At 47.4% G+C, this 11,626-nt stretch overlaps 1 protein-coding gene across 1 annotated transcript in view; it reads right to left on the reverse strand.

The window, feature by feature from the left end:
• Positions 1-11,626, reverse strand: part of AGAP1 (ArfGAP with GTPase domain, ankyrin repeat and PH domain 1) — a 310,001-nt gene continuing 298,375 nt past the window's right edge. The window contains 2 exon segments of the mRNA XM_032693386.1: positions 1-2,344; positions 2,807-3,062. Coding sequence (XP_032549277.1) covers positions 2,141-2,344; positions 2,807-3,062 — 460 coding nt within the window. The 3' untranslated portion in view covers positions 1-2,140.

An 11,626-nucleotide genomic window follows, 5' to 3' on the forward strand; every position in this document is an offset into this window, starting at 1 on the left:
CAATCTAATAATTTACATCAAATCCATAATTTTCTGTTTGTTTTTTTTTTTTCCTTAAGACAACCAGATCATGTTTTTTCCCTTTGCATTTTGTCCACATGGAGTTTACTCGGCAACTGCCACGCTCCTGCCACTGTGTGCTGAGTGAAATCCAGAGCCCCAAGGAAGAGCACCACCGAAGGCTTGGGAAAGACATCCGAGCAGGTAGATTTGCAAATTACTATGCTGTGTGCACCTCACTGCCTTCACATAATTGCTCCTTTGCCACAGAATTCAGTTGAGTTTTCAACTCTCTCCGTGATATACCCTTCCCCCATCTTCACACTGCCGTATGCCACTTCAAAAAAAAAAAAAAAAAATCACTTTTCTGCCTGCCAAAACCCCTGCAAGCTGCTTCCCTGTGCCAGAATCCCACTACTGGGAAAACGGCAGAAGCTGGGATCTGCCTGGTAAGACCAAAATAATCCAATCAAGTATTAAAACCTGGGATTCAAATGAACTGTCCAGGCTACTTTCACAAGCCATTTTTCTTGCCGAAAGCAGCCAGGTTGGGAGTGGAGCTCAGCCGTGCCCTGCCCGCTGAAGGCTATCAATTCTGAGCTTAATCAAACCTGATCTTCCCCCGGCCACAACACGGCTTTTTGTCTTGGCTTGTGAAAGCTTCCTGACTTCTGGGCTAAAATATATTTACAGCGCTAAGAAACAGCCTCTTTTTCCTTTCTAAAAGGTCTCACACACTTTTTTTTTTTTTTCCATGCCAAGTGTGCCCTGATCTCCTCCTGATATGTTCCTCGCAGGCTTTGGAAACGAGAGTCACTGCTGGGGATATTATCGATGTACAATGACCTGTAGCCCACAGATCCTAACTAGTTGCACATTATTTAGTTCACATCCATTACAGTTTATAAATTAACAGAGATGTCATTTTCTGTACAAAAAAAAAAAAATCCAATGTATATTTATGTTTTTTTAAAATTCAAATAGATTTTACATACATAGAATCTAGAGACACAATACAAAAATCTGTATAAGTTAGGCAATGCATCACAGGAGTGACCAAAAACTCAACACAATTTACCTTGGCAAAATGACAGAACCTATTTCTGCTGGCTGAAAAAAAAAATATTAGCCTTTAATGCGTTTATTAATTTCACTAAATGTACTTGAAATGTTTTTTTCCATAGCGCTATTCATTATTCCTTTTTGTGTTTCGGAGTTACTCTTATTTATTTTTTCCATTTTGTTTTTACACCAAGGAGACTGCAGTCAAATAACACTCAGCAACTCATTTCCTCTCTTTGGACTGAAAAATTAAACAGATACTAAATTATGACAGTGAATTTAGAAAGGAGGGCTCCAAGGGCTTGAAAGAACATGTCTGAGATAATATGATGCTTCTAAGAATATTGCAATCACATCCAAGCAATCACCGAAGCGTGCCATGTAACTACCTCCTCAGCTAATATGCTTTTTTCTCCGTGATGACTAATCATGTTCTATTAAACAGCGGTAATGCTGGAAGAACTCAACTATACAAGTGTAATGAAGCCAGTATTCTCCCCGGACAGATTAGCTACAACTGATTTGACACATACCATCATAGGAGCTTCAAACCTGACAAACTCTGTGCTTGCTTCTGATTTATGCCGTCAAGCTCTTCAGAGAAGAGAATGGAATCCAGGCGCGGCGCTCGGCAGAGGTGAAATGTACTGATGTGCTTAACTGTCAGTCACGGGAAGTCACCGGCTCTCCTTCCTCCTCCTCTCGCTCGCCTCTCCCTCCGCCCTTCCCTCACGCCGGGAGGCCGCGTGTCCCTGCTCCGTGTCCCTGCTCCGTGTCCCTGCTCCGGGGCGGCCGCGCTCCCATGGTCCCGGTGCCACGCGTGGCGTGTCCCGCTCAACCCGCGCGCCCTCGCCCGCTCGTCCCCGTCCTTGCGGAGCTGTCACTGAAACAACGGCCTTCCCGGCAGCCCCCCGGGCTCCTCCGCATCCCCTCGCGCTCTCCGCGTTCCGGATGGGACAGGGGTGCACCGAAGGGAAAAGGGAAAAGGAGAGTTACCAGACTCACAGAGCGGAGCCGTGATGGGGATGGAGGGATGTGAGGCTGCGGATGTAACTCAGCGAATGCACGAGGGAGCTCCTCAGATGATGGTGGGCATCCTGCCGCCGCTGTTGTTCCGGTTGTTGTTCTTCCTGGACAGGTTGGGGGTGGCCATGAGGACGAAGCGCTCGTCGGGGCAGCCGTACTGCAGGAGCACGTCGATGCACTCCTGGCTGGAGGCCTGGCGGGCGTAGGCCAGCGCCGTGTTCCCGTGGGCGTCGCGCGCCATCACGTCCACGCCGTACTGCGGGAAGGACACGGGGGCTGTGGGAAGCTGTGGTGCCAACGGAGCAGCGGAATAGGAAGGAGCAGGTTTGGGAGGGACAGATTTGGATTTAAGGGAGGATGGGGACAGGGAGGAGAGGGAGCGGGCAGGATACCAGCCCGACAACGTGAGCACAGCAGCACTGAGCCAGACATATAAAGGTTGCTATGGGAAGGGGGTCTCACATGTGGAACAAAATCCGTCCCAGAGGTATTCCGAGCTAAGGGAGTCTCTCCTTCCTCATTTCCTACGCTCTCCTTCCCTTTCCATCAAGGAGGAGACAGGCACAAACATACCTTATTACCCTGGTGCTGCCCTTTGAGAGCGTGCAGTGAGGAATGCCCTGTGTCAGCACAACCTCTTCGTGAAGCCCCAAGGAGCAGGTGAGGGGCGTCCTGCTGAGGGACACAGACAAAGCCCACCCTGCCCACCGGCACTTACCCAGATGAGGAGCTGCACCAACACCACGTTCCCTTTCCGGCAGGCCAGGTGCAGGGCCGTGCGCCCGTCACCGTCTCCGCAGGTCTCGTTCACCTCCTCCCGAGTGCCGTGGGCCAGGAGCAGGATCACCGTCCGCAGGTCCTCCTCGGCTGTGGCCCTCAGGAGGTGCTGGCCCAGAGAAAGCTCCAGGCACTGCAGCGGGGCAAGGAAGAGCTTCTGCTCGTACTTCGCACGTATCCAGAGCTCCTTTTCTTCCCTAGAGAAGCCAGAGGAGACGGGTCACTCTCACCTGGTGCCACAGCAAACGGTGCTTAACCAACGAGGTGGTTATTTCCCCCTGTGAATTTTTGGCAAGAAAGCCCTCACAGAAACAGCTCACCCAAACCTTGTGTTTGCAGCAGCACTTATTGTTACTGAGCCGTGTTACTGCAGTGCCCAAGATCCTCCTGGATGGATGCTGTGCCCACAGGGCTGTAAGGTCACAACAGCCAGGAGGTCTTAAAAAACCCCTGGGCTGGCAAGAGGTCAGTGCAAGAGCCCTCACTGTCACAAAGACCAAAGACACACAGACAGCCTGGTTCCACCTTAAGGTTGGGCTGGAAAAATACATTGCACAAAATACATCCAATTTTTGTATCTCAGAGCAGAAGTAACCAAACAGGGGTGCTTTGTCCTTCTCCAAGTTCAGCAACGTTTCCAAAGGCATATGGATGGTTCCTCTGTTTGTTTTTCCAAAATTCAAACCACCAAACCAAGCCTTTGAAGCGCCTTTGCCTCCTGATATATCAAAGAACTATCAAAAGCTTTCTGGGTGCTCTCAAGTTACAGGAGAACAAGGACTACAAACAAGTCCCTCCAGCTGCCATTAAAAAAATTAGCATACAATTATAGGATGTGAGAGATCCAGCCCCAGACAAAGTCCCATTTAGAGGTACCTCAGGTAATCTGTCCAGCCTGTGAGAGCCATACACATCACCTGAGCCAGGACCCTGGTCCTGGTGACAGATTCTCTCCCCTGGAGTACAAAAGGCCAAGCTCTGTTTACGCCTTTCAGCCGTGTTTACACTGCTCCCAGTAATCTAGTGTCAGGTTAGCCCTAATCTGTTTTTAAATACTTATGTAAACAGCTCCTTCCACCAGCAAATCTGGATTAGTTTTGCATCATTTCCTGGGACATGTGGAGTGACCTTGCTTTGACCTGCCTGGATGCTTTCAGGCACAGCTTCCCAAAGCTTGTGCTTCCCTACCCCGACCACAATTTATCCTAAAACAGGTCCGGGGCTTTTATTCAGAGCAAAAGTGCAAACAGAAAATTAACACAGAGAGTGCTCTTTTACATCAAACCTCTGAATGACTCCTGCAAGCTAAAGACACACCAACCTCCCCCCCCCAGCAACCCGTTTGGGGAGTTGCAAATTAACCTTTGATGGCAGGATCTGATAACCAGAGTATCATTGCAGGTATTCCAGATGGAGGGGAGGAAGAAAAGCAGTTCTGTTATCAGAATCTTTAATTCATGGGTTTTCTATTTGTACTTTTTTAAGGTAAAAACACAAACCAGAACTAAGTGCCACGAAAAGGAAAAAGGAACATGCAATTATCTACAATAAAACGGGCATTCTTGCAGCAGGTCTGCTTCCGGTATCCACCTAGATCATCTTCAGGGATGTTTAGCAAACATCTCGTGTGATTTTTAACATACACAGAGGTATTGAAAGTATAATCAATACATCCACTACGTGTTTAAAACGTGCCACATTGGAAAGTGAAGTGATTCAACCTGTGCTGTTCACCCACAGCAGCTCACAGCAGGGCTTTGGCCATTTATTTCTCCTATGTCCATACATCCTAAAGGCAAAATATACCTCAAACACCTACTCGATTGATTTTTTTTAGCCAAGAATCTGCAAATGAATCCCCTTTTCCCCCAGACCATCTTTTCAGTGATAGGAAGTTTTGGCTCCTGTCAGAGCACGGGCTGTTGTGATCACCAGGGCTCCAAAAAAAGCCCTTTTTTTGTTTAGAAACCAAGCTGTTTGACACAAGTCTCCCACTTCCAATCACAATTCACCTCAAAGTGTAACAGTGACGCTGTGATATGCACTAAAATACAGAGAAGAAAAGCTTAGTTCAGGCAGAAGCTTTCCAAGCTTTAGGCTGCTGGTTTACGAATTCACTGGCACGAATTTCTCATTTGCCGTGTGTCGCACGGGCAATCCTGATGCCCTTGGGAGGCTTCAAGAAAGAGGGATAAAGATGCTCCAGCCCCCCCCAGGTTTATCCTACTGTCTCAAAAGGCTGGGGGAAGAAGAGAAAACCCTTTAAAAATAAATGGAACAGGAAGTGGAAAATAATGGCACCAGCATTAGGGATGGAGACGATGCAAGTGGTCCCTCCTTAAGGCACTCCCCAGCATGATCAAGTCACCATAACTGCTCTGCATTAACTGTGTGCTCTGGTCAGGATGAATCCCTTAACCAGAGGAAATGTGGTGCAGAGCCTGGGAACAGCCAAGGAGACATGGAATCCCTCAGGAGATGCCGAGGCCAGCGCAGGGCCCCGCCACCAGCAGCAGGCTGTGACATGGGGCTACATTCACCTAAAACTCCAACCTTTGCACGTGGTTATTTCACCTCACCCCAGTTTCCCTTTTCAGAAAACCTACCTGATTTTTCTTCACCACGCAGGGCACCAAAAGGCTCCATTTGTTAAGGCCCAATTCCACCTTTGGAGTCACAGCAAGGGTTGTGGTGGGAACACAGCAAACACCACAAATCAAAATAAAGGTGATTCAAAAGCCCCAGACATTTGGGGCAGCATGTCACTGACATCAGCTACTGAGTGAGACCTTATTCAACAGCACAAACTGGGCACAAGAAAGACACAGCATTTAGATTTTAGGGCAGAAAACTAAACCTTATCAGAGGCAGCAGGAGAAGCAGACTCACCCAGGCCTCACGGAGAGCCAAAACATAGAGGGGCTGTTTTCCAATGAGCATCTAGAAAGCCAAGGCCCACAAACATCCTCCCTCCATCTCTGGCACACACCATTTAATTTGGATGGGAAGTCCTGGGGACTTTCCCGGGAGACAGCTGCAGCTCCGCCGCTGGCATTCATCTCCCAAATCCTGACAACAAGACATAAATACTGTAATTGTTGCTCTGATGCCCCAATTTCACTTCTGGGATCCACAGCTTGTCTTGGTCGAGGTTTCATTTCCCCCAAGGAAGGCCAGTCCAAGAGCAGAGTTGTCAGCAGTAGATCACTTAACCTCATTGCAGCTCCCTGGAGGACCACTGCTCACATCCCCTCTTAGTTAATGAGCTAAAAAATGAATTATTGGAGCGGTCAGCAATAAGCAGGAAGAGGAGGCACAGTGTTTCATTTCAGCCAGCACTGACATACCTTTAAATAAATCAACTGAGTAAGAGTACAAGGAAGTGTGAGGAAGAGCAACTCATCAAGAGAAAGACACCAAACCAATCCCTAAAAATAAAGGCTAGTAAACATTTCCCTCATTTTCTTCCCTTAGCTGTAATCCTGGCAACTCCAAACCACCCCCTCAGCACCAGAGATTTTCAGCTGTAGTTGTCAAAGCCAAAACAAGACTCTTTGAGTGAACTTTCAACAGCGGAGTCCTTTTCTCAGGACCAAATTAAGAGCTGGTGTGCAGGAGAGGCAACACCTCCATGCACTCAGATGGTCCCGATGATTTACCCAATGCTGGAGAACATCTGAACTGCCTCTCCCTCATTTGTATTAAAATTAATAGATTATAACCTCCTAGATAAACTTAGAGAAATTAAGAACAGAGTTCCAAGACTTCCTTTGAGCCTTTTATCTCTAAAGTTCTGCATTCTAACCCAGCTGGCTGATACAAACTCCAAACCTCACTGGTTACACAAGAGGCAAATACAAGGGGCAAAATACTCTGGGGAACCAGGAATGAGTCACTGAGCCTTGGCCAAAGCCCTCCAAGCTCTCTGCTCTTCCAGGAGTCTCCATCACCAGTGAGCTCCAAGTACACAGAGTGGTGTGAATAATGAAATCTCTGTAGTGGCAGCAATACTGTACATAGGTAAAGGGTTATTAGAAACAGATGAAAATTTCAGTTCTCAGTTTATTTTGATCTAATTAGGTGCTTGCTTCTCAAGATAATGTCCAATTATTTAAATTACTCTGCCAGCCACACCACATCATTATTATCTGGAAACATAAATACCGGGCCCTGGGAAGGGGGAGGGCTAACTAGGGAGCATCAGAGGATAGAAAAAGCAGATTTGCTTCCAGCACAGCTTCGCTCCAGGAGCTGCACTGCATTCCCCACCTGTGGTTTGCACTGGAGTTGCTCCCTGAGGAGCCCATGTCCTACAAACCTCAGCCCCACAGAACACATTGAGTTTTACACCCAACAAATCCAACCAGGAGCCTCGTGCTGCTGGTACCCACCCTCCATCCTTACTCCTCCTCACTCCTGTTCACCTCTGCCTTCACTTCCGTGGTCCCTCACATATGTTTGGTGAGGAGGCATGAAAGGCAAGCACCAAAATGATTTGCAGGGTAGAAAAAAAAGTCATGTTGTTACAGCGACCCAGAATTGATTGTGTGGATGGACATCATGTGGATGGGGACCCCGAGAACTTGCCATCAAAATTCCACAGCTCCAGCACAAGAGCAGCCTTGTTGTTGCCAGAGCAGTACCAAGGGTGACAAAAATGTTGTGTCACTCGCTCAGTACCCAGAATTACCCACTGTTTGTTAAAAAGCTGGATCGATTTTTGAAGGTTGAATCAAAAAGACAATGGACAGCAGGTATTTATCATGGAAGAGCACTGATTTCCCACCACCTGAAATACTGTGCAGGCTTGGTGCAGGCATTTTGAAGTGAAGTTTTATCCTCCACACCTCTGTGGAGGATAAAACCTCCACATTAGTTTCTTTCACTTCCTAAAGAAACTAATTCTGTAACACAGGAGGCCTCTAAATGTTCTCTCCAGTGTGGCTGTGCAGGTGCTGTGCCCGTGTGTTGCCATTTTTGGTTGCTCACTGAAGTACAACCGTTCAACGCCGTAGTAACCTGGCCAGCTCAGCAACAGCACTGCCAAATATTCTCTCCTGTTGGCCAGCTGACAAGGTTAATGTGTCTCTTCCAAGAAAATGAAGTAAATCTAACCCCCTGTACCTCCCAAACTCCTGGAAGAGCCCCAGAATGTGTCATTAGCTTCGTGGTCCAGCTTGCAAGAAGCCATCACCTAATGGCCAGTGCTGGGCAGCTGGTTGTGCTGGGGCTTCCCATTTAAACAGCCCCCTTTGTGATGATCCTGATAGGGATGCAACGTTGGGATGGGTAAAAGAAAAACATCGGGGAGGGAGGGACGGGATTGAAATGTTGGGAAGGGTTCCTGATGTTTTTAATTGCAACAGCGAAGGGGGGAGAAGAAGCGAGGGCGAGAAGAAAGGGCTAGCAGCAAGGAATTTCCAAAGTGTCTTCCTGCCCCGAGCAAAGCAGGAACTGGGAGGAGAGGCATGGAAGAGGAGCTGGGAACAATATGCTGAGAAAACACAGGGGCTTCCTCTCTCTGCAGGAGAAGACCCCGGTGTATTGCTCAGCCAGTGCTTAGCAGCTGAGTGGTTCGAGCCCGCATGCCTTCTCTGCCCGGTCGCGTTGCTAAGGGGGAGAGTGCACAAGCCCACCAGGGATATGCAGGTCCCTGGCAAACAAGAGGGCTCCAGACAGCAAACAAAGACCGAAGGGTATTTATTCCTTAATTACGGAAAAGCTCTTCAGAAACAGACCACTGTAAATCCCGCCCGCCCGGGAAAAGGCCCACGATTTATGCACGCTGGGGCAAAGAGGGAATAAATATCTCTCTGGCTCCTGATCAATATTATGAGTGTTTTGCCAACCTACAGGGTGTTTTATGAGCTGTAAGGACAGAAAGGGATCATTAATAATTAAATAAAGTCAACCTATTAAGCTTATTACTTCTTACAAGTTAAACATCCCTGACGGACGAAGACCAGCCCCACAGGAAAGCCACAGATCAGCCAACCCGTGTCTTGCCTTGGACTCTGCTCCAGGGCTGCCTCCAGTGAGCAGTGCAGTAACCCAGCTTGGAAATGATTTCATTACTGTCTGATGGGGAATTTGTCTGGCTGTGGACTGTGTTCAACCCACTCTTCAACCTGCAGACTTTTGTCCGAGAGACAGAGAAAGACAATTCAATGCTGCATAAACATGCCAGATTCAGGTTACTTCTCCTACTGTCAGTCCTATTCAACCAAACCAAACCAAAACACCAGCACCAAAAGGCACAAATCCCTACAAGTGTTCAAGGCCAGGTTGGATGGGGCTTGGAGCAACCTGGTCTAGTGGGAGGTGTCCCTGCCCATGGCAGGAGGTGGGACTGGATGGGCTTTAAGGTCCCTTCCAGCCCAAACCATTCTGGGATTCTGTGAAATAAAGGTGGTTTCCCACCAGCAGCACCTTGCACTGTCAGGGCCCTGTTTTCTGGAGCCCACAGCCCAGGACCTTCTTCACCATTAGCTCTACTATTCCATTTTCCAGTTTTCTTTTCGTAGCTGTGTGTTTAAGGGAAATAAAACCCTACTGTGCATGAGGGACAGAGATCACTCACACGTGCAGAGCTGAATGTGCTTCTCAAATTAATCACACCTTGCCTTACACTCACCAGTATCGTCGTAATTCAGATTCAGTGGAGCTTCTCCACCTTTTTCCCTCTCTCCTGACAGCATCCCCTCCAAAACAGCTCCAAAGCAGCTGCTTTTTCTGCACCTCCATGTTACCCCTCCAGTGATGCCACAGAGTAACCAGCACCTCTCCTTCAAGTGTTAATACACCCGCAGGATTTATTACTGCCCAACATTAATGGCCAGCCTGGCCAAGACATCAAGGTTTACTTACTCCAGGCTTTCTAGATAAATATCCTGCAACTGTGGGCTCTGATATATCACAGAAAATTGCAGTCAACTTATGTTTTCATTGCGTGACACTCCATCTAATAATTTTTAAGGTACCTCGATAAAATATATCACACCCGAGGTTTATTCCGTATGAAGTTAAGCAAAAACTATGTGACACATAATGGTGGGGGATACTGTGGGTACTAAGAAAAGGCTTATTAAGCTGAGAATAAAGATCCTAAAGGTGACAACTGCAAGCCCTGTAAGCTGGTTAAGTCTTTTCTCAATACAAATCCAAGCTTTTTGTTCTGTGCAAATACGTGAAATGAAAACAGTCCTCAGAGATGATATAAAAAGCTTGAAGAATGCCACAAATTGTACTTTCCCACTAACCCTATATGCCCCAAATTTTTTAAACAGCATTGCCAGCAGTATTTCAGAGGGAAAACCCCAAACAATGATGAACCCTAAGGCTTTAGAGCTCCCCATTGTCCAGAGGAGGCCACGAAGATGATTAGAGGGCTGGAGCACCTCTCCTATGAGGAAAGGCTGGGAGAACTGGGATTGTTCAGCCTGGAAAGAGAAGGCCCAGTGGTGACCTAACTGTGGCCTTCCAGTGCCTGAAGGGAGCTGACAAACAAAGATGTCGGACTTCTTGCAAGGGCCTGGAGGGACAGGACAAGGGGGAATGGCTTCCCACTGCCAGAGGGCAGGGTTAGATGGGATATTGGGAAGGAATTCTTGGCTGTGAGGGTGGTGAGGCTCTGGCACAGGTTGCCCAGAGAAGCTGTGGCTGCCCCATCCCTGGAAGTGTCCAAGGCCAGGTTGGACAGGGCTTGGAGCAACCTGGGTTAGAGGAAGGTGTCCCTGCCCATGGCAGGGGTGGGACTGGATGAGCTTTAAGGTCCCTCCCAACCCAAACCATTCTGGGATTCTACAATTTTAAACATGCAGCTTGGAGAAAATAATTAAAAAAGCAACGTGAAGAGTGGGGAAAGCTGGATTTCTGCTGAGGTGTGCAAGGGAGACCTCATGAGAACCTGCAATACAACCGCCACGAACAACAGCTCCCTCACACCCACCCTCTGCTGACCAACAGGAAAACTGCTGAGTTCATGATCTGATTCCTCTGGCATGCAGGTACAACACGCCAGCCATGTAAAATGTAACCCACCAAAAAAAAAACCAAAAAACAAAAAGGCTAATAAGTGAGTTATCACTGTGTGGGTCTAGACATGAGTGGGTTGCTTCCATTTCTTGGGTGGTCACACTCAGGCACACCACCAGTGTTACCTAAAAAGAGCCAAAAGCTGCTCTACAACAGTTGCATAGAAATGCTAAAACCAAGGAGTATATTTGCTTCTTGCTTGTTTTAGTAATAAATATATATATGCAGGGAATAGTAATTGGAAATATGCACCTAATGTATTTCATTATTCATGTGTAACCAGACTTAACCTGATGTCTTAAGTGTATAAATCAAATTGCATTGTGCCAGTACCTAAACACAGACTGGAAATTTCAATTTGCAATTTGATATACAGTCACTCAGGTTAGAAGATTCCATTAATTTGCAATTTGTTTACACTAACTTTCTCCTATAGGAAGGCTATACTTAATGCACTAGCACTTTAAACAGAACTCAAGAAATCATTACATACTTTTTTCCTTTCTTTTTTTTTTAAAAGGAAAAAATATGAAAATCCTCTTGTACAGTACCCAAACATTTCAGTGCATAAATCTCAACAATCTGTGCCAGGTGAGGGGTGGAGGGAGGTGGCAGGAAACAGGGATGTCCCTCAGCCCCACGGCTCCTCCCCTGCCCCAACCATCACGGCACATTAAGGACACTGTGACACAGCTGATGTGATCTGCCTTGGAACAGATCCCAGCAC

The sequence above is a fragment of the Chiroxiphia lanceolata genome, chromosome 7 (assembly GCF_009829145.1).
Source record: "Chiroxiphia lanceolata isolate bChiLan1 chromosome 7, bChiLan1.pri, whole genome shotgun sequence".
Taxonomy (NCBI): domain Eukaryota; kingdom Metazoa; phylum Chordata; class Aves; order Passeriformes; family Pipridae; genus Chiroxiphia; species Chiroxiphia lanceolata.